Raw genomic sequence first — 23906 nt, 5'->3', positions numbered from 1 at the left:
TCTCAAAAGTCTATGTACTCAAAAGTGAAATGAACAGTACTTTGAATTTCACCAAATCTGTGACATTACCTTCTCTTGGAAGAAGATACATTATTTTCCACAAAACGGGAGTTCCTAAACTTATAGAACTTCTGGGATTAAGAAAATGGAGAGAGAATCCCAAAGTGTCCAGAAGTATCTTAAAAGTACCAAAAAATAAAGTACCAAAAAAAAAAAAGCAACCAGCTTTTTTATTGAGCAAAGAGTACACGCCTAGATTCAACATTTCAATATTAAGAAATTGCACCCTGGGGATGCCACCCGCCCCCCTAGCCTCTCCAGGTAGCATCCCTCCACTTTCAGACTGGGACAAGTGAAAGGGGAGGAGCCAGAGGCGGAGCGTGTGTGGCTGCAGTTTAGCAATAGGTTAAGCCAGATAACCTCTTCCCCCTTTGTTCAGCTGGACTCTGCCTAAGGAGAGAAAAGGTGGTGAGAGTGAGTGGCTGCACAGTGGCGGCAGCAGTAGCGTTAAGCAGCGCAGCAGCGCCGTTGAGCAGCAGCAGCAGCAGCAGCAGCAGCAGCAGCAGCGCCTGTCCCTAGAGGAAAGCAGGCAGCCTCTAGCAAACTGCACTGGCATCGGGGAAGGAAAGCATTCTCCCGGGTCACCGCGGGCTCTGCTCTCCTGCTACAACCTCCAGAGCGTCAGCGGCAGCCCTACCAGAGCATCAGCGGCAGCCCTATCGGTCACCACTCCGTGACCCACTTTGCCAGCCTCTGCTTGCCATTCTGTGATCCCCCTCCTCTTCTCACCTCTCTCGCTCCTTCCCTTCTTCCCCTGCTGCATCCATCTAGTTGCTCGGGAGAGCAGGGGTGTGGGTGCTCTGCGAAGTGTATCTTCTCCACCATCTCCCCGAATTTGCCCACTCCACGCCCCAGCCCACTCCGGGTTTATTTTTGGGAGTGGTGTAGGGTTGGAAGAGGTGAAGAGCCAGAAGAGAGAGGAGAGAGAGAGAGAGAGAGAGAGAGAGAGAGAGAGAGAGAGAGAGAGAGAGAGAGAGAGAGAGAGAGAGAGAGAGAGAGAGAGATCAAGGGGAGGTGGGACATGGAGAGCAAACGCTGCTTCGCCAACCGCTTCGATGACTATCAGGGCAGCTTGCTAGCTGGCCAGTGCAAGGAGGCTGTAGCGCCCTTGGTCACGGCCACCATCGACCGCATTCTGAAGGAGCTGCCTCAGCTTGGGAGCACAGGGGAGTCTAAGGGGGCGGCGGCCCGGGAGAGCTGCTGCCAAGGGGGTCTGTACAGCGGCGTGGCTGGGGTGGCCTATATGTTGTACCACGTCTCCCAGTGCTCTCTTTTCGCCTCGTCTCGGGAGAGGTATCTCCGTTTGGCCAAGCGGCTCATCGACGCCTGCACCCGCGCGGAGGAGTGGGGGGAGCCGGACGCGGATACTCGCGCTGCCTTCTTGCTCGGGGGCGCCGGTGTCTACGCGGTGGCAGCTTTAGTTTACCACGCCCTGGGCCTGCCTGACTATGTGCAGCCACTGGGCAAGTTCCGGGAGCTCTGTGCCATCTGCGCCCCGGTCTCCTTCCTAGAGTGCGGCTCCGACGAGCTGTTCGTGGGCCGCGCGGGCTACTTGTGCGCCGCCCTGGTGCTCAAGCAGAAACTCTCCCTAGAGGTAAGGATCCCCCTTCTCTCTCCCTGTGCGCCTCCCCCAACTTCCTCTGCTTAGCGCTCAGTCTCTATTCCTCTTTTCCCATCTTTTTCCTTTGCTTTCTTCTGTTCGCTCCAGTATCTGTCACAGCAGTGACCTCTGCCACCCTATCATCCTCAGTCTTTCCCTTTTTCGTCTCATTGTTTCTGCCTGTCTCCGTTCAGCTCTTTCCTTTATTTCTTCTCCAATTAGCTTACCCTCCCCACCGCGACTCCAACCCCGTCTGGTATTCTTTACCATCGGACTTTGTTAATATTTTATTCCTGGATATATGATTTTTTTTAATTAAAAAAAATTTAGTCCTAGGCTCTTTTCCCAACTATACTTAGTGACCGGAAACTATATGTTGGTTTTCTATTTCAAGTGAAAATAGAGCATAGAACTGGAGGGGACTGTCATTAAAACAAAGAAGAAAACTAAGGTTCTGAGAAATTGAAATGACTTGCCCAAGGTCACATAGCTAGATAGTTAGCAGAGCTGGGGACTCAGGAGATGAATTTCCCTTTTCCTGAATCTGGTGCTCTTTCCACAGTAAGCACACTGTTGTGGGATTTTCCCATCAAATATGAAAGGGGTTTCCCTTCCTATGAAACCTCATTCAAAACACTATAGAGATACTTCTCTTTGGAATACTAAAATTAAAGACTTTTTTTTTTGGCTGAGTTTGCCAGCTATTGTTTCTATGCAGTCATGTGAGAGTAAGTTGCTTCTTCTGACTCCTTGGAATGAAACCAAAGACAAGAATAACTGCCTTGCTGTAGGTTTGCTATTTATTTAACATTCGGGCTAGTTTCCAATTCATTTAATGCCTTCAAAAATACTATCGTGAAGAATGGAATGTGGCTTTATTAAGTAAATAAATCTTGCATGAAGAACATTCAGCAAACACTACTGAGGGCCTACTATGTGTCAGACACTCAGGATAGGAACTGGACCTGTGATTTCATTGATATAGGGATCTCCACCTGCAGGAAACTGCTATCAATGCAGGTCAGTACTTTCTTTGCCATTTGTCCGAGACAGCTGAGAAGTTAAGTGGCTTGTCCAAGGTTCCACAACTAGTATGTTTCAGAGGAGGGACTTGAATTCTGATCTTCCTGACTCCAAAGTCAGTCGTCTCTCTATTAGGGTAAATTCTCTCCTACCTGATGACCTTATAAAAGTAAAAAAATAAAAAATTAAATTAAATTTAAAAATCCTAAACAGTATCTGCCCTCAGGAGATTACATTCTATTGGACAAAAGGCAGTCATGATTCTGTATGGAAATTACTATGCTTTTCCTCTGTCCAAAATTTGTGACTGAACCTTAGTTAACATCACAGATTTTCTTTGCAGGTCATGGGATTCTCATAAACTAGTTTTCACTGCCTTTTTGAATTGGACTGAATTTAGCTACTCTAGATATGTTTGTTTGTTTTTTTCCTCTCCCTCTTCTGGTTTTGCTTCTAAAAAATGTAATTGTGGGTGGGTGGAGTGGGGTTAAAAGAAAATATCTTGGCTCCTATGGAGTGGAACATAGCCTCAAAAGGATCATAGTAACTAGTATTAGAATTGTCTGGGGGTCATCACATTTAAAGTTTACTAGGGCCAGAGATAGGTCTATTGAGGATGTAACACTTGAATTTTAGTTGGTTTATTTGGGTGAATGAGGTGTTTAAAGATAAGGTAAAACTATATACATAGAGTCTGGGTTAAAAGCTGTAACTAACTTAAGCTATATCCCACAGATTCACACTCTGTATTTTCTTCATTTTCAGAAGGTTGACAAGTCAATTAAAGTGAGATAGGAGGCTTATTCATAGTAAGAGAAAGGCTGACAAGTTTCTGTGATAAAGGCGTGTAACAAAAGTCACTGACATAGGACTTTCTCAAGGGCTATTTTCATAATATTTAATTAGTAGAGCCACAAGTGTATTTATGTATTTTTACATCAGATTTCCTATTGCTTCCTAGATGCTGCAGTGTTTTCAGAACATTTTTAAATTGCATTTTTAGTAGTATCCTTCACCCCTACTGCCATCCCCAGGTTATGATGGTTTGACTGTTCTTTTTCCCCATTCCATTTCACCCATTTACCCGTTTTACCCATTTACCCATTCATTGTTATTGACCCAAGCCCCTACACCAGAATTATGTGGCAGAGTGTGAAGAGATAGACCAAGTCATAGGCAAGAAATCTTGACTAGAACAGTTATAGCCCCTGGGCCACAATTTGGAGGAAGTCACTCATCTACACAGACATCTCTTTTCTACCCTTCTGCTAAACCATATCCATCTTTTTATATTCCAGTTTGCAAGTCTTTTCCCTTTGTCTCTAGTTCCTAGAAGAAAGAACAATCACTATAAGTAAATAATAGCTGTGAATTTAAGCAATTCTATCATTTCTAATGTCAGTCACAGATATTCAGGGTAGAATAGCTAGAGGATGAAAAGAGGTAGGGGTGGCACAAGTAAGAAAGAGAGGTGATTCATGAAAGAGGATGATGATTGCCATTTCCTTAGAAACTGAGCATTGTGGAGATAGAAGGGAAGCTAGAGATGGTCTTAGCATAATTACCTATTCCATAGGTCTTTATCTACCATGGGAAATTTTGCACCAAGTCCTGTGGATTTTTCTGTTTTCAAGATTTGTCATATTCATCCTCTTACACTCATTGCTACTATCACCACCCTGACCCAAGCTGTCTTATCTCCTGTCCAGATTATTGCAATTATCTTATATTTGGTTTTTCTCCTTGCTTATAGTTTCTACAAGTTCCAATTTTTGCCCTGTATAAGATAATGAAATAATTTTAAAGCACTATTCCATTGCTCAAAAAATAAAATAGCTTCTCTTTCCCCCCAATTTATATTATACAATATTTTTTATCCCTCACAGTTTTCAGCACTGAATTAGCTCTCATCATGTTTGATTTATTGGCATTTATTGTCTTGATTGGTTAAATGGTTTTTTTTCCATCATTTATTTCTTGAGAAGACTCAGTTGCTTATCTGGAAATCTTGCTTCAGTGCCTCATCATAGCATTGGAGGTGACCCAGGTGACTTCAAGAACACTTTCTTGAAGTCAGTGCCAGCAGAGAACAGGCTGTGCCAGCTTCTGTCAAGCTGGAAATACTTCAAGTCCAGTCCTGATGTCAAACAGTGCCAACTGTCTTGGGACCACTCTAGCTGAGTGTGAAGAGCCTCATCACTACAGGGTTGGCCACCAAGTCATGATATTTTCCCAGGCATAGCAACCCATGAAACTATACCAAGGCATGGAGGGATTGCCATCAGTCTATTGTCATGCCAACAAAGTGATTGATCTGTTGAAGTGTTGAAAGGGCAGTGGTGCAGGGAGCCAGAGAACCTGAGTTCTAGGATTGGATGTGCTCATTACTCCCTGTGTAAACTCAAGCCGGCCACTTACGTTATCTGAGCCTCAGTTTCCTAATCTAGAAAATGAAGGTATTAAACTAAATTAGAGTTGTCAAGCACACAGATGGTGGGCTTTGTGGAGCTCATCACTCCTGAGTGTGGCCAGAATCAGACTTAAATGCAGATGGAAAATATTTAACAAAATAAGTAAAAATATAATAAGACATAGATAACAGTACATTTGAAAACCAAGCTCACATGTGTCCCATGAGATCCTTCTGTATGCTCTAGTACTAACCGATACTATTTGAGTTTGATACCATTGAACTAGATGACACTCAAAGGCCTTTCCCTACTTCGAAATCTGCAAGTAATAATATTGTCTTTGTGCTTCTGGTTGTGGTTTTGATATATATTATGAAATTATGTTTAGTTGATGAAAATGAAAAGAAAAACCAGTTAAAATAAATGTTTCATCTAGCCATTCATATGAACTTCTCAAAACTTAATGCTTACAAAAAAAAAGCAAGCCACTTGTGTCTGAATTTTACAATTGAGGTACTTGGACTGAAAGAGAATAAAATCTAGAAATAGCTCTCCCAGTCATATTCCACTGTTGTATTTTACTAATGACTTGTGTAGTTCACATTAAAATACTGAATGCTATTCATAGCCAGTGAACACACTAACTTAGCTAGCCAAATCAGATGTACACATAGGCAAATCATTAAACAAGTAGAATTTCTTTTTTTCTCTCTTTTTTTGGATGCTTTCTGCCCTTATTTCTGCTATCTCGCATGATGAAGATGACCAAAAGTTATTGCTTTTAAGTCTTCAGCATTAAGATATTGTAAATCGAGATTCTGAGAAAGGGCCACTTCCCTTTGAGATGGGAGCCACCAACCTGGAAAACATAGGTAAATGAGTAGAGCTTGGAAAGTGTGAAAGGAACCCAGTCAACTTTTTAAGTTCTTTGACTGGGCTGAGAGGAGTTAATTGTTATTGGGCAACTGGAACTTAGTGAGAGGTATAAGAGATGGTTCCAGGGCTTTAGGTCAGAACTAGAACAAGCCTGGAAAGTACTGAGCCACACTAAAGGGTTTGTGTCTAGACTTAACCCAGATCCTGATTGCATGATGGCAGGGCTCTTGATAGCTGTGAAATGCAGGAATCCCTATATGTTCTCAGCTAGTCCAAGATTCTTCAGTCTCATGAGCTAGAACATTATAATTAACATGATATGGAATATTATAAGTATTTCATGCCATATGGATTTATACAAAAGCAAATTTGACTGATCTTACAAGTATTTTTTGTTGTTATTGTTTATTTATGGTTAGACATACTCTGTGAATTTTATTATTTGTGAGGTTTTTAGAAAATGGCTTCTTTCACAGTGGCTAGGAAGGAAGCTCTTTATTCCCACATTTATGAAAGGAAAAGATTCCTTCTTTTACAAAGCCATAATCCCATACTATTCAAATAAGAGAACTGGAAAATTTCAGTTATTGTGTATAGATCAGTGTCACTGGAACAAAATAGTCCAACTAAGGCCAACTCTTAAATTGATTTCTTAAAAACTTAGAGAGAAGATATTGTATTAAGTACTTCAAAATCAGATAGAAAAAAAAACCTCAACAGTTTGATAGCTATTGAAACCCCTTTGATGTTTTAAAATTCATCCAGCTGAATTTATCTTTGTGATACAGAGGAGTATTGGCCAAAACTTGAAATGCATCAAATGAATCATTTCTAAATGAAGGTAGTTTTGGTAATATTTGTTCTTTATGGTTTTATTCCCTCTCTTTTCTTAACAGGCAGAATCAAATGTTTTAAGATAATATTAGGCATAGTTTCTTCACACCTTCTGTCTCATTAAGATATTGGTGATGTGTACTTCCTAAAAAATTTTTTAAAACTTTTCTTTGTATTATAATTGTTACATGAAATGAACTTTATTTCATAATTTTTTTGTTGACTAGTTGAAGAGATTTGAAATATATATAGGTTCTGAAAGAATTAACATGGGCATATTGATCACATAATTTTTTTTCACTGCAAATAGCTTTATGTCCTAATGACCTGTCTACACACTTACTGAAGTTGTTTTGCAATACTGTGGGTAGTAAGTGAACTTTTAAAGTAAAAGTGACAGATCTTATTTGTTTCTCATTAACCTGGTTAATTTAATTGATGCTGCTTAATTTAACAAATTATGCTTACTGTACAGCTGGTTCCAAAGTAATAGCCAATCAGTTTCTTCCATGTGGCAGAAATATACTTGAGTAATCTCTAATATAATTCAATTTTATAAACTGGCACAAGCATAGAGACTCACAGCTTGTCAAGACAAGTATTACTCTCTGTCACTCAATTTTTCAAATTAGGCATCTGACTGCATTTATGAATTGGATTCAATTAATGTGTTGCTACTTGCTTTATTTGTCCCATAAAGGACAAAGTTATTCTCATACATTATTTATGCTCATCATAGCACCACTTATTATTCCCCAATTATTTCTCTTTCCCAATGGGTTTAGTTACTAGGGCAACTCATGAAGCTTACAGACTATTTGACCTTGTTGTTTCTTCACAAGCATTATCTTATAAGAACTGATTTCATCCATATATTGGTTTAGATTTGTCTTGCAGGACAAAGGGCTGTATTTTATAAGATCTGATCTCATTTTATTGAATAGACTTAACCCTCTATGGCACAGTTGTATGGCTCTGACATGTTGAAGTGTAACTTTGCTTTTGATCCCACAAAGAATCATGTTTTCCCACATTAGACTAGAAAGTTTTAGGTGTTAACTGAGATGACACCGCGCAAATGAATGGTAACAAAACAAGCAATAGCTGTAGCACTTTTTTCAGAGTAATAGTAGTGGGCCTTGAACAGAATGGATCCACGTGCTGTAGTAGAGTGAAATGCAGTGTCCATGGCAACCATGTCATCATCAACCTGAAGGCAAGCACTGTGGGACTTTATTGAATTCCCACTCACAAAATGGCTTTGCTGGAAATGTTCTGAGCCTGTTTCCTTCCAGTACTTCTTGCCTAATAATTGGTATGGCAATAAATGGCTAATTTTAACACCCCAAGCAAAGATCTTGTCTACTCCTAGTATTTCAAACACCCGGTGTGTTTTTTGTTATTAAAATGCCTTCACCTTTTGTATGAGTGTGACAAAAGAATTACACGCATATTATAAACAACAAGCTTGTCAATATATTTGACCATGGTTCTGAATTTAGACATACAAGAATTGACACTTATGTAGTGCTTTATGGTTACAAAGTAATGCAAACAAAGATAATGTGTGTATGGCATCAACTGTAATCCTCATAACAGTTCTGTGATGTGGATAGCCCAAGTATTATTGTCTTAGCTCACTTTCACAGGTGAGTGGGAAATCGAAATTGAGGGAGGTTAAGTAATTTGCCTGGGCAGCTAGATGGCAAAATCCATAGAAAACTGGTCTCTGAATCAGGAAGACTTATCTTCTTGAATTCAAATCTGGCCTCAGATACTTACTAGCTGTGTGACCCTGGGCAAGTCACTTAATCCTGTTTGCCTAAATTCCTCATTTACAAAATGAGCTGGAAAAGGAAGTGGCAAACCACTTCAGTGTCTTTGCCAAGAAAACCCCAAATGGGATTACAGAGACAGATGGACTGAAGGACAGCAACAATAGCAATATGCCAAGTACATCTAATAAGTAGCAGAACCAGGATTTGAACTCAGGTTACCGCTTCTCCATACCACATTGCCTGTCTGTGAAAAATGGCCTTTGGTAAAAGAACAAGCCTCCTACACCCTTTTTTCTTCCTTACTTTATTTCCATCCAAAGAAAACCTTCAGCCACTTTGCCCATTATTCATGGAATGGTAGTCGGATCTGTGTTCCTAATAGAAACAGCAAGACTTAGAGATTGGCATTCATCAGAGTGCTTAAGGAGCTGAGCTCTTCTTACTTTACAGGTAGATAAACTGATCTGCCCAGGGAGATTATGTGTCAAAGCAGATGAAGAAACTAGGCATCATCCCTGACTTAATCCCTTTGAATTATGCCTTTCACTCTCCATGGATCAGACTTGTTTTAAAGCAGCAGCCCCTCTGCAGAATTCTCTTAGGTATTGACTCTCTTCTGACTTGGTTCCTGACATCTTTAAAGTAATTCATCTGACTGCCTTGACTATCAAGGCTGTGTTAGAAGATCCTTATCTTGTTCCTACCCATCACTCCACAGATTCTGATGGCCTTATTTGAGAGACAGTCAATCATCATTTAGGATCTCTGCATTTCAGTGAAACGAGCATCACATTTGGAGCCACTAGAGAACCTGGGTTCAAATTCCAAGTCTGAGATTGTTTAATCTGTGTAACCTTGGGCAAATTAATTAAACCCTTTGAGTCTAATTATCCTCATATGCAAAATGAGGGGGTTGAGCTAAAATGACATCTGAAATCCCTTATATCTCTAAACCCATAATCCCCTGTACTACAGAAAGGGTAGGGATAATGGAGGTACAGCAAAACTATATTAATTGCCACTGATTCAGAATTTGTGAGAATGAAAGCTTAGTATTTGCTGATTTTTACTGAATAACAAGTTCAAAGTGATTTTCCTCTGTAGGAAGATGTGTCACATCTTGATAATAATCAAAGGAAATATGTTTGAAATTCAACAGTTTGTTCAAGCCAAGGAGTCAGGAAGGAGATTCCTTCAAAAGATTGTTAACTTCTGGGTCCTTTAATTAATTTTTCTAGGTTAAAAATGTTTGTTTCTTATATATTCTTATGCATATAGCTCATGTATGAAATACAATTTTTATTAATTTATTTTACTTATTAATAAAGGGATTAGTTAGTATAAGCCCATATAAACATACACATTTATTTAGGTGTCTATGCTATAGTGCATATAAATCTAATGCATGCTACACTTAAAAGAAATAAATTAACATGTTTAAAATATCCTATAATTCAGACTTTCTTCTAAATCAAAATGTTTTATCACTCCCTTCTCTCCATTATTTACAATTTGTGAGATTTCATGAACTGTTAAGTCAGATGATTCTCTGTTGTAGAATAACCTATTTAGGACCTTGAGGAGATAAAACAATTCACATGCATTTATTTGTGTATTTAGCTTTATTTAATTCGACTGACACAGACTGTACCCTTAAGTTTCCTAATCATCTCTAACTATGTACATTGAGTCAGAAGGACTGGGTAGGAGGGTATGGATAGTTTAACATGAAACTCGGCCCCCTTTACTGGAAAAATAAATCCAATTACATGTCCCACCAATTCACTTTTCCAAATGAAGGACAACACATTATTACTAAATGCTATTGTAAGGAATTGTAAAGGAAAGACTAGATTTCTAGAGATCTCTGCAGAAGAAGTGGAATGTTTCTATTATGTAAGGAAAGATGGTTTTAGTATTCAAGCCAAGAATTACTTGAGTATTTAGTGATACATGGTTTTAAAAATCAGAAGTTTAAAAAAAGATTCAAAGGAAATTATTGATTTTGTCATAAATTATAGCAGAAGAGTCTCTATTGCTAAACTGACACCTTTCCCCTGTGCTCCTTCCATGTATATATCTATGACTTTTCCATGGAGGGCAGTTAGGTGGTGCAAATAAATAGACCTCATGGTTTGGAGTCAGGAAGATTTCAGTTCAAATCTGGCTCAGATACTTACTAGCTATGTGACCCTGGGCAACGCTATTTGCCTCAGTTTCCTCATCAGTAAAATGGGAATAAAAATAACACTTATCTCCCAAGATTTTTGTGAGGACCAAATGATATAGTATTTGCAAAACACTTAGTGTAGTGCCTGGCACATAGTAGGCACCATATAAATGTGAGCTGTTATTATTATAGTGATTCTTTCCCCACAGAATTTCTATTTCATGTTTTGGGCTGGGCCTGACTCAGGCTAGTTGAATGGTAGTTAAGGCTCAATACTGGAAAAAATGACATACTAATAGGTCATTCGATTTTTTTAAAGGAAATTTGCTCAGCCATAGCAGGAGAAGATTCTTGACAAGGCTAGCCATTAAGAACCCTGTTGAGCTAATTCAGCTGACCAAAGCTCCCGTCATGATCTACCAGCCAAGCATCTGAGTTCACTTTGGGGCCTTGTTCTGTTTTGGACTCATGCAATGTGACATCAGCAGTCTGAGTCCTTAATCTTACCCTGAGCCAACCAAATCTAGAAGAATATCTTAATACCTTTTAAGGAAAAATAAGCCTAACCTCAGTGGAAGAAGGGATTAAGACATTGCTCCTATAACATTCCAGTCACCCCTCTCCTACCCACACATTTAATTAATTTAATTAAGTTTTGTATAGTCTTCTAAGAAAGCATTTATGCAAGACACGAATTATTAATTCCAATCGATAATATTATTTATGGCCTTTAGCTATAGAAAGGCAATGTGATATAATGGGCTAGAGAGTAGCACTCACAGTCCTTTGACTCATACTGACCATGTGACATCTGGTAAATCACTTAATGCAGCTCTCTATAAAACTATTACTTGCAGAACAATTGCAGAGATGCATTGATAAAGGGCATTTTCTCACTGTGAGTTCCCTAATGAAATCACAGACCCAGCCTTCCCCACCCCCAAAGATTTTGGAAAATAAATGTATTATCTACCAATCACCATCAAAATGCTGGGCATGGTATTTTTTCCATTAAAATGGCTACAAGCCATATACAGCTGGCTCCCAATAAATATGAACAGTGAATCTCCTGAAGTAGTCACATTATTTGAATTTGTGCTGCATACTTCCATTGGACTTGAACCAATCACCAAATTTTACATAATTATAATTTTTAATGGTATAAATTCAGTTATATGTGACCACTTTAGGGGATTCTTTATCTACACTAATTGAGACCTAGCTGTATTTATATTAGTAAAGCCACCTGTTATATAGGTATTTATATTAGTATGAAACATTTGAATTAGATAGTGACATTTTGTTAATAGTGATGGCTGAATAGAAATAGATCTTCCTTTGGTTTTAGTTAAGTAGCTAGCCAAGCCTCAATTATTGAAATCTAGAGTAAAACATTCAGAGTCAACTTATGTATTCTGGCAAGTAATAGAAGACTTGGATATCTGCAAAACTCACCACTGTGGAACCAGATTAAAATGTGATTGGGAAATGTTTAATAAAATAAATAAAAATACAGTACATCATAGATTATGTTAATTCATGTTTTTTAAAGTTAACGTGTAGTCTAGATCCCTTTCTATCTGAGTTTGACACCAATACTCTACAGTAATTAAACTTGGACAAGATTTAGTATTTTCACTTAAAGAGTTTGCATACATCAGTTTGTAACAATCTACTACATCTCTGTATTTGTTTTAAAATATCAATGTCATCTAATCATATTCATATGCCAGACATAATTCCAAGTATTTAACCAATGCAATTCATGCTTTCTTGACATTTATGTTATCAAATTTCCATGCAAATAAGCTCATACCATATTCGAGTGATCCTGGAGCACAGATTTGGAACAGGAAGGGATCTTGGAGATCATTTTATTCCAACTTCTTTTTATAGAGGAGGAAACTGATGGCCAGAGAGGTTAAGATCATTGCCCAAGGACATAGCTATTAAGTGACAGCTATATGTGGCTATTAAAAAAGATTCTGCCCACTTAAGAGTTAAGAATAAAAATCAGTGTTTGGCATATAGAAAGGTTAGCTTGTTTGTCATTCAATCAGTATTATAGTGTATTGGAACCTGATACATGTAATGATGAATGTGGACCTCTAAAATTTTGCCTTGGGAATCAGTGAAAAATTAAATATTGCTCACAACTATATTTATTGTATTTTAGTTCTCTGAAGGATAATCTTCTATGTAGTGTATATGATGTCTATTAACCAGAAAATTACATTTTCCAACCATGTCAGATAAGAGAACTTTGTGCATTACATATGTAAATCTGTTCTGTACAGGACTTGAAGTGTTGGAGCTCATGATGAATGGAGAAGCAAGGAGGAATGTCAGTAGGTTGAGTAAGAAGAGTAAGAAGTAGGCAAACTGTTTATCAGAAGACCTAGATTCTAGGCCTGACTTTGTCATAATTGGATGACAATAGGCAAATCACTTAACTTCTGAGTCTCAGTTTTTTCATCTATAAAATGGAGATATGCTCTACCTATCTCATAGAGTTGTTGTGAGAATCTGATGAGATGATGAATATGAAAGCACTATGAAGTGTAATATAAATGTAAACTATATGGATTATTCTAGAGTGGTATAATTACCCACTTCCTTTTCCCCCCTCTCTTTTCTCTTTCCCGACCCTAACTCATCCAGGTTAGTGCCGAGGACTGGGAGCGGTAATTGCCATTGGGGCCAGCAATTAGTCATTAATAAAAGTGGCAGGGTCAGGCAGTCAGGATAGCTGCTAAAGTTACCCCTTTTCCTACTGACTTCAAGCCCATCCATCACAACTTGGGATATGAGTTAATCCATGTTGTCCCAAAGTGACTACTGTGAGAATCCAATTATTGTTATTCAGTCACCTACAAGGCAGTTCACTGCAGAAATTTAATACAATGTGGCTTCATCTTTATTGTGACTTAAATCCTTAACTCAGGTGGGCTTTGGACTCTAGTGCAGTCAGTACCTCGTATGAATTTAGACTGAGTCTGATATAGGTCTGAGGGACCCCTCCCAGGCTTGAGTCACTTTGGAAAATTTAGAGCACCTCTGAGGAAGTGGGTAAGTTCTAGACACTCCCAGAGACTTCCAAAGTAGTCTAGAAAGTTGTTCAGTAATCTGGACAGAATCTTCTCTAACACCCCTTGTCTTCCTATCCCATCAAGTATGCCACAATGATTTGAAATATCAAAGCATAGGAGGTCCAGAAATAAGACTATGTATTTAATTATTAATTAATGCTACATTTAAATAAGTGTAAAAAATTCATTGGAGAAACTTTCTTGAAATGCAACTTTTCACATCCACCTCTTGGAATGCTTGGCTTCCTTCAGGACTCAAAGCAGATTGTACCTTCTACAGGAAGTCCCCTCAGCTGTTAGTGCCTTCCCTTGTCAGGTTACCTTGCATTATTTTATATGTATCTTGTATACACACACACACCACACACACACACACACACACACACACACACACACACACACACACACACACACGCCTCTGTGTTTATACATATACACACACTCATCTTTCTCATTAAAATGTAAGTTCTTTGAGGGCAGAGACTGTTTCTGCTTTTTCTTTGTTTCCTCAAGGCTTAGCACAGTGCCTGGTATATAGTAAGTGCTTAATATACGCTTGTTGATTGATTGCTTGATTGATGGTGGCTAGTATGGTGGGTAGAAAGATTCCCACTCCATACCTACATCATTTCCAGTGTTTCGCCTGCTATTTTGCCTTAAGGCTTTTTATCTTTCCCTTTCTCTTTATCCAGCAAGTAATCCTCTTCTTTTTATTGCATCCTGCCCTGCAAATAACATGTTCAGTTTCTTTGCACACATTTCTGGATGCTGCCTCCCTCAAATGCTCCTGGCATTAATTATGGCTTTCTGAAATACGTATGCATGATAACGTATTTATTATGGAGATAAATAAGCAAGTTGAAATGTTCATGATTTCATGAAATAAAAAAAAGAAACACACATCATTCAGGGTTGATGTTGATCATTTGCAAAAGGACAACCCACAACTTAAAAATCAGACTTTTCAGAGCAGATTGGCTTGATCTCTCACAAAAACTTCTCAGCATTCATGGATCTTCCAGTAGAGCCCCTTAGAATTAGTCCCTTGATTGACAGGGAGATGGATTAGTTATGGATCTGGTCACATATCCATTTACAGCATGGAGATGGCAGAAGGCAATTCCTTTCATAGTGCAAAGTGGGAAATTTGCTTAGTTCTTGACATACTAAAGTAATTTACTTGAATATTTCATGTAGGCAGATTGAAATCTTTTGATTGTTAAGCTGAAAGCTAGCTCTTGGAATGTGTCATTTTGGACATGCACAATGTCTAATCTACACATAAAGAGAATATTTGTTTAAAATTCCCAAAGTTTTTAATCACCACTCAGTGTTAAGGGTCCCTTTTCCTATTCCTCTTTCCCTTTTCTTTGTCTGCTTTTAACCCTCTTTCTGTTAAGGTTTTGCATTTACACATCAGCCACCAGGATTAATTTTGTTGATTACAAAAGATTTTTCTCTACAATTTGTCCTCTCTTGTTTTATTCTCCTAAACACAAGGTTGAGGAAGCAAAAGCCCAAATTCACCAGTTCCAAATTGTGTATAGTAATATTCAAAGGGAGCAGCAATCTCATCAATACAGATATTCCCTTCAACCATGCAGATTGTAACCCATTTGTTCCTATTCATTGTCAACAAAAAGAGCTATTAAGCTTTTATGGATAGTTTCTAAATTGATTATGTTCTAGAGGAAAGAGTACTGGACTAGATGTCAGAAGGACTGGGTTCTGGTCTTTGCTCTAACATTTGCCGTGTACGTGACCTTAGACAACTGATTTCACCTTGCTGAGCCTTAGTTTTCTAATTTGAAAAATGAGGATAATAGCCCACTCCCTTGGGTGAGGCTCAGAAAGCCTACATGGTGTGGAGGAAGTAGCTCTGGACTTTGAGCCTGGAGACCTGGGTGTGAATTCTGGGACCCACACTTAGCTGTGTGACCGTGGACAAATCACTTAAGCTCCCTGAGCCTCATTTTTCTCATCCGTGAGATAGAGATAACAATACTTATACTACTTACTTCAGAGGGTTGATGTGAGGAATGCATCTTGGAATTCTTAAGATGTAAAAGTCTGAGTTATCATCATCCAATGAAATAATGAATGTGAAAGCACTTTGCAAATTGTTTAGCACTATACATATGGGTGTGACACTTTAGTCACTCTTTAGGAAGTATGTTCCCTTAATTGTTAAATGGGTCAATTGCTAATGTGACTCTGGAGTGGTTTGAAGAGAAGCTTATATTTAAACTGTAATAGATTTAATACAATTTTCCAACTTTAAAAGTTATGGCTGCCTTTTTAGGTGCATGTGTGGGACACAAAGATAAAAGAACAAACAAAAACAAAAAACAGCATCAGTCTGTCCCCTCAACTGGCTTGTTCTACTTAGGGATGATGTGGCATGTATAAAGGTAAATGTATTACAAGATAGAGTGTGATGGGGACTGAATGTTCTCAGGAAAATTTGAGGAGGTAGAGAATGCATTCTGGAAAAAGGGACAGATTCAGAAAAGGTTTCATAGAGGGGGTAGTACCATAGCTTGTGCTGTGAAGTGAGGGATACAGAGTGTGGAAGACCTTCAGTGCTAACCTAAGGAGTTTCCATTTTATCATTGAACAGTGGTTCCTAACCTCTTTAAGCATGAGGACCCCCTTTTTAAGGTATGTAAAATTCCATGAACACCTCCATGAGAGTATTTATACTATTGACATCAGTTGGTTGAGAGTGTGCATCATTACATAAACCTACTCTGAATTCAGTGATGCTTTTTAAATCACTTTGTGTCGTGTGGTATAAGAGAAAAAAAGCACAGGCTCTGAAGTCAGAGGACCTGGATTCAAATCTTGCTTCTAATGCTTACTTCCTGTGATGGAAAGACGCTTAATGTTCAGTTTCCTCATCTGACTAACAAAAGGATTGGAATGGCTGGCTTCTGAGTCCTGTTTTATTTCTAAACTGATGATCTGAATAGCATCTCTATATATCTGAAAAATATTAATACATGTGAGTGTGTTACTTTAGTCACTCTATAGGAGATATATATTGATTCAAACTGCATGCTTTGTTGGAGCAAAGCAAAATAACCGTTCTCAGGGCCCATGGTCATTCTCTGATCCCTGGCAAAAACATCATACCTAATGGGTCAGGAACCACTATCCTAGAGACAATAAGAAGCCACCAGAGGTTTGAGTAGCAGAGTGATGTTGTCAGACCTGCAAATTAGGAAGATGAGTTTAGTAACTGTGTGGAGGCTGGATTATCAGGATGCTGTTGAAGTAGCTGAAGTAAGAGGTGTTGGGGGTCTGTACCCTAGGATGTTATGTGAGAGTTGAAAGAATGAAAAAAGTCACATTCTGAAGAAGTTGTAAAGCTCTTTGGTAGCAATTATTGACTGGCTACTTTAAGTGTGGGGTCTTGATGAAAATTATCACTGCAAAGAGGATATGTCAACATTGTGAGTAAGGATAGAGCCTGAGTCCTTTGAGGAAGAAAATTCAACTTTGATTCGGTTTGTTGTTTCCTTAAAGATTTTTTTTCCAGTGATGTGGTTGTGCTTTTGTTTCCTGGATTTTCAGTTTATCTGGTTGTCCTTAATTTCTCGCATACTGTTGAATCTGGACATTTGCATACTTTGTTGTATAACCTCCTGAAAATTATCAGCTCCCCCCAGGTGCTAAATCTTTCTTTTGAAGTTGAAGGACTTTGTGTGTGTGTGTGTGTGTGTGTGTGCAGTGGTGGTGGTGGTGGTGGTAGAGGTAAAGGATATGCTGGGTGGGAAGAGTTATGTTTCTTTTCCCTTTAACTGCTGCTGAATGAATGCTCAAGATCCAAGGTCAGCTTAGCAGCATGTGTGTTTATGTAAACTTTTGAAGCCAATTGCCCCACCTAATCGTCCAACACTGAGCCTTCTGGATATCAGCTAACTTAGGTCTTTTATCTGTGGGAAGAATCATTATTGGATTAAGGGCTATGATGAGTTCTGAGTTCATTGAATTCTCTTTTTTGTTTAATTTTGGATCTGCACAAGAAAAGGGACTTGAAAGGTGACTTGTCTCAGTCTTTTAAATAATCAAGTATTTGTATTTAGTAGATTAATATGAAACTTTCAAAGAGGACAGCAAGTGTGACAAGATGTACCTTTTTATTCCCATGAATCAGTTGATTCCCACCTGATAGCTCTTTTTCTGTTTTCAAAAGAAAGCATAAAATAGCTTGATTTTCCAAGTTTTTGAAGAGCTTATGAGCTTGGGGATACATCAAACATAACCCAAAATTTAGGGGGAATTTTTGTTTGTGGATCAGGTATCTTGTTGAAATGTACATATCTGGATTTCTATGCCCTTCGAAAATGGAGCAATTTCTTTAGCCCAATAGAAAGGCATGGCATTCAACAAGCTTTTATAATGAACACCAATAAAATAAAATAACTCCTGTCTTCAGTGAGCTTATGATAACCACTGTACCAAGGAACACCTGATTTATGAGATTCTATGTACTTGAATCTTTTAAAGAGACCGGTAGTAACTTAACTTGTTCTCAGTAATAATGCTATGCTGTCTTGGCTTTGAATCTGCTGCAAACTCTTGCTATCTCCCTTTTCTTTCAATTACCATTTTTCATTAACTTCAGGTCATTCCATAAATCATTGTTAATGGGACCTTTGTTCCTCTGGCCTTGGGTTCTTGAAGACTGTTAGTAGAATGCAGGCCGTCACAGGTTTTATCAAAATGGACACAGTTTCAAGAATCCAGGGCTATCCCCATGCCATGATGAGACATTAGACATAGTGAGTTGTATTTCTATAGGACTTTAGTGGAGCAATAGATAGATGCATATAGAATTCTTTAAAACATTTTTTTTGGGGGGCAATCAGGGTTAAGTGACTTGCCCAGGGTCACACAGCTAGTAAGTGTCTGAGGCTGGATTTGTCCTTCTGACTCCAGGGCCAGTGCTCTATCCACTGTGCCACCTAGCTGCTCTTATGTATAATTTTAAAATCAATAATTACATTTTCTAAAATTCCTAGTGGAAGTTACCCTCCCTGGACCTTAATTTGCTTATATTTAAAACGAGAGAATTGAACTATATAGATCTATCTATAAAGTATAAACACAAGGCACTTCCCTTGTCTGGGGCTCTATGTCCTCATTTGCAAATAAAGGAGTTGGAAGAGTTGATTTCTAATATGTTTTATATGTTGTGATTCTATAAGTTAAATTGAAAGTAATGTGCTTGTTAGTGACAATGATAACAGCAATAGCTCATGTCTTTATAATACTTTACTATTTGCAAAGTAATTTCACATACATAATCTCATTAGTTTTGTGGTCCTATAATTCTGTGTTAGTTTTTTCTGCACAGCAACAGAAATTCTCTAGGGAAAAAGAGTTGTACATTCCTTGGCCAGCCACATTGGGAAGACCTCATTCCCCAGAAGTAGGAAATTAAAGCAACCTCTTTCGGAATATTTTTGTAGGTTGCCTTGCCTTTTGGAGGTTGCTTTTTCCACAATTCCTCTGTTCTTCAGCCTCATCATTTTGGCCATGTGTGATTTTGGGCTAAAATGTTTTCTTTTTTATTAATTTATTTTTTAATCAGCAAAAAATTTTTCTTCTTGCCCACTTCCCAAAGAACCCCCTTCCAGTTAAGAACAATGGCAAAACTCCCCAAACTTCTGTTACAAACATATATAGTCAAAGGAAATGTCTGTTGGCCATAACTTAAAATGTCTCATTCTGCAGTCTAAGTCCTTCTCCTCTCTATCAGGAGGTGGGTAACATGTTTCATCTTTAGTCATATGAAATCACAGTTGCTGATCACACTAATCAGAATTGCTATTTCTTTCAAAGTTATCTTTATCATGTTGATGTCATTATATAAATTGCTCTCCTAATTCTGTTCACTTCACTCTGGATCAGTTCATACAAGTCTTCCCAGTTTTCTCTGAAACCAATCCTTTCATCATTTCTCACAGCACAATATATTACACCATGTTTTTACATATCATAATTTGTTCAGGCATTTCCTAATTTATGGATACTTCCTCAGATTCCCAATTTTTACCATTTTAAGAAGAGTTATAAAATATTTTTGTACATCTCTAGTTACAGTTTGTTTTGCTTAGGTCTAATTCTTTCCTTAGTTTGCTGTCCCTCAAATTCCTCCTTCTCTTTCCTCTCTTTTCCTTCCTATTTCCATGTTGAGTGAATAACTTCTGTACCTGACTGCATGTGTGTGTGTGTGTGTGTGTGTGTATTCTTCCATCCTCTGACAGCTAGGTCAGATAAGAGTGAGGTTCAAGCGTCAGCTGCTCCCACTGACCTTCTCCTTGTTTGTATAGATATCTACTTTGGAACCCTAATTGTGTGAGATAATTTTTCCCTATCTTTCCTCCCTTCCCAGTGTATTCCTCTTCCCCCTTCTTTCCATTCTTCTCAAAAATTATATTTTTCAAAGATCCTCATCCTTCCCCTGGTTGTGAGAAAAATCCTACTCCCATTGAAGAAAGATATTGCTACATATATTTTCCCCCAGAAAAATAGGCACCCTATCAGTTTATTGAATGATTGAATAAATGAATGAAAATTGGTGACAGCAAGCTACTGGTGGATTTCACTTCAAAAAATAATATACTTCCGTTTCCACTTGATGATGTAGATCTAATTCCAGATTTCATATTAAGAAGGTACATGATGATCTTTTTTACTGATTATATGAGATGAGCAAGAGTGGCTTGGCACCATAGAAAGAGCACTGACTTTAGAGTTGGAAGCTGGAGGTTCAAATCCAGCCACAATCATTTACTGTCTCTGTGACACTGAACAAATCTTTTAACCCCTAGGCCTCAGTTTCTTCTTATGTAAAGTAACATGATTGGACTAGATGGCTACTAAGGTCTTTTCTAACTTTAAATCTATGTGCCTATGATATTACCATCTTTTGGTTTTAATTGATATAAATATGAATGCCTATCCAGACAAATGCTTTATGGGAAAGCCTTCCATTGTAGCTGTTGAGGAGCATTAAAGAAACACTTTGAGGCTGCCAGAGGACAAATAGCCAGGACTGAGTTAAATGCTGACTGACTAAGCGAAACCTCTTCCAACTCCACTGAGATATGAAATTAGCTCTTGCTTCCCTGAACTGTAAGTACTACTGAAAGATAGTATTAAGACCCTACTTTCCTCTGCACTTCTGTAATTTTTTGTGAGCTAATGCCTGAGTTGGCATAAAAGGGCAGTGGAAATACCTTGACCTAATTTTTTCAGGACAAAGAGAACCTTTTAGTGATGCTTCATGCAGGAGTAAAGGCAAGAAAATAAATGAAGAACCCTTTCCCTGAAATGTCAAGGTTGACATCTCCAGATTTTAAATTAACTTTCAACTTTACTGTCCAAATTCTACACCCGTATGTGGCTAGCTAAGCTATTCTCTGGGGCATGAAATATCTTATCAGCTCCAGAAATGAGACTATACCATTGACAAAATGCCAGAGTCTCTGCTGGGAAGCTTGCCGACATTTCACCCGGGCCATTGAGTTCTTCCTCAGCTGTTCTGACATCTGCACCTGTCCTGCTGTTCTTTGACTCTGCCAAACTGCTCTTCTTCCGTGAACCATGTGAGAATCTGTCCTTTGTGGGATTTGAGAATAGGATCCTTTCAAGATGTAAAAAGCCCCACTCCTGATGAGGCAGAAGCAACTCCAGTGTGATAACTATAGAACACTCCAGCACAAAGTAGCTGGTCCTTTCTGATGTGTCCCGCCTGTCTTGGCAGCATGCCTCAGCATATCTTTCAAGAGGTACTTAGTCCTGCTTTTGTGCTAAAAAAGATATTGGGATAGACTGTGTTTCAATTTTATCTTTGGGGCTAGTGCTAGGTGACATCTTGAGAACTCTTTTAGAGATGATTGTCCTTTGGAATGTCATAGAAGTGTGGGGTAGAGGGAGGGGGTGTGTGTGTGTGTGTGTGTGTGTGTGTGTGTGTGTGTGTGTGTGTGTGTGTGTTCTGGATGAATGATGATGGGAAGATGGAAGATTATGTTGTGGAAGACGCTGCTATTGTTCATTCAATACGATAATAGAGCACCCTTTCCCCTCCACATCCACTGGGGATTGGATTGAAGGGGAGAAAGACTTGAAGAAAGGAGACCAGTTAGGCAACAGTACAGACAAGAGGTCAGGAGGGCTTATGTTAGGATGGTGAAAGGATGAATGGAGAGAAAGGGATGTATGACAGAGAAGTAGTGAGAGTAAAAGACAGATATTACATTAACTTCCCCTTTACTGTCCAAGGCATATACTATCATATTACATTATATTATATTATATTATATTATATTATATTATATTATATTATATTATATTATATTATATTATATTATATTATATTATATTATATTATATTATATTATATTATATTATATTACATTACATTACATTACATTACATTACATTACATTACATTACATTACATTATATTATATTATATTATATTATATCATATTATATTATTATCAAGAGCTGTCACAGATGAAACATGCTATCCACCATTCTGATAATGAAGAGGTAGACTCAAAGTGCAGACTGAGACCAATGCAGGAATTTGTTTTGTTTAATGATATGTATTTATGACAGAAATTTTGTTTTTCTTGCTTTCTTAATGGGAGAGAGAGGAGGAGAGATGGGAGGAAGAGAACTTGGGTCTTTGAAAATAAAGTTACATATGAGTTGTTGTGGGTCTCCCATAGGGGCCTCCCAAACTATAGTTTTTCTTTCCCCAAATTAGGATCTTAGATATTTATTCTTTGTGTAATGAAGACAGTGCAGTATTAAAAGAAACGTGGGGGGGGAAGGAGACAAAAAAAGGCAAAAAAAGTTACATGATAAATTTATTATGTGTTTAAAAGGAATAGCAAATTGTACTTAATAGATTTGCAGTTTCATGTACAATCATCTTTTTTTCTATTCTATTATGTTATGGAAATGCTTGCTTTATTTCTTAATGCTTGTTTTATTTCAGAATAAAATTAAGTTGTTTTTTGTTTTTTTTTTAAAGAGCCATAGGATGAGATTGTCTCAATACTCTGGAATGTATTCCTTACTCTTGCCATGTGCTCTTTAGAAAGGGATGATGGTCTAGCTGTTAATCTGTTATGTGGCTGCTTTTGATGCATTTTCTGTGGCAGTGATCACTGATCAAAACCTGTGTTCTCCTGCTGAATAGCAATATCTCACACTTGCTGTTGTTCATCCTTCGCTCTTGAAGAGGACCAATGATGTCATGAAAGTGATGTCTTTATAGCATTCTAAAATTCATATGGAAATTAATAACAGGTTAGAGGTTGTGTGGTACAGTGGCTAGAGAGCCCTCCTTAGACTCCGGAAGAGCTGCATTGAAGTCCTCCCTCTGATGCCTATTGTTTCACGCAGATAGGTCTCCTTCTCCCCACTCACACAGCCACCATCCTAGTTTGGGCTCTCATCACCTCTCACCTGTACTATTGCAATAGCCTTCTAATTGGTCTCAATGCCTGAGGTCTCTTCCTACTCAAATCCATCCTCTTCTCAGATATCAAAGTGATTTTCCTAAAGTACAGGTCTGACTATGTCATCCCACAACTGAGGCAGCTACATGATACCATGGATAGAGTGCTGAGCCTGGAGTCAATAAGACCCGAGTTAAAAAATCTGGCCTTTGACCCTTAGTAGCTATGTGACCCTAGGTAAGTCACATACCCTCTTTTTGCCTCATTTAATTATCCTCATTTTACAGTTGGGGACAATAACAGCACCTACCAACCGGAGTTGTTGTGAGGATCAAATAAGATAATTTTTGTAAAGCACCTGGCACATAGTAGGCTCTATATAAATGTTCATTCCCTTTCCTTCCCTTCTCAATAAAATCCTGTGGCTCCTTCTTACCTCCAGGATCAAATTTTACAGTCTTCTTTTATGTCATTTAAAGCACTTTACTATCTTCCTATCCTTTCAGTATTCTTACCATGACACAAATACACACATGTATGTGTGCCCATACATATGTGTATAAACATGTATGTGTAT

At 38.3% G+C, this 23906-nt stretch overlaps 1 protein-coding gene across 1 annotated transcript in view; it reads left to right on the top strand.

The window, feature by feature from the left end:
• The first annotated feature begins 442 nt into the window (after positions 1-442).
• Positions 443-23906, top strand: part of LANCL3 (LanC like family member 3) — a 108291-nt gene continuing 84827 nt past the window's right edge. Inside the window, exon 1 of the mRNA XM_020979882.2 lies at positions 443-1654. Within this exon, the coding sequence (XP_020835541.1) occupies positions 1082-1654 (573 nt within the window). The 5' untranslated portion in view covers positions 443-1081. The remainder of the gene's footprint in view (positions 1655-23906) is intronic.

The sequence above is a fragment of the Phascolarctos cinereus genome, unplaced genomic scaffold, assembly GCF_003287225.1.
Source record: "Phascolarctos cinereus isolate Bilbo 61053 unplaced genomic scaffold, phaCin_HiC Scaffold_726;HRSCAF=1367, whole genome shotgun sequence".
Classification (NCBI taxonomy): Eukaryota; Metazoa; Chordata; class Mammalia; order Diprotodontia; family Phascolarctidae; genus Phascolarctos; species Phascolarctos cinereus.
The sequence above is the reverse complement of the archived record's forward strand: the minus strand, read 5'-3'. Positions and strand labels throughout refer to the sequence as shown.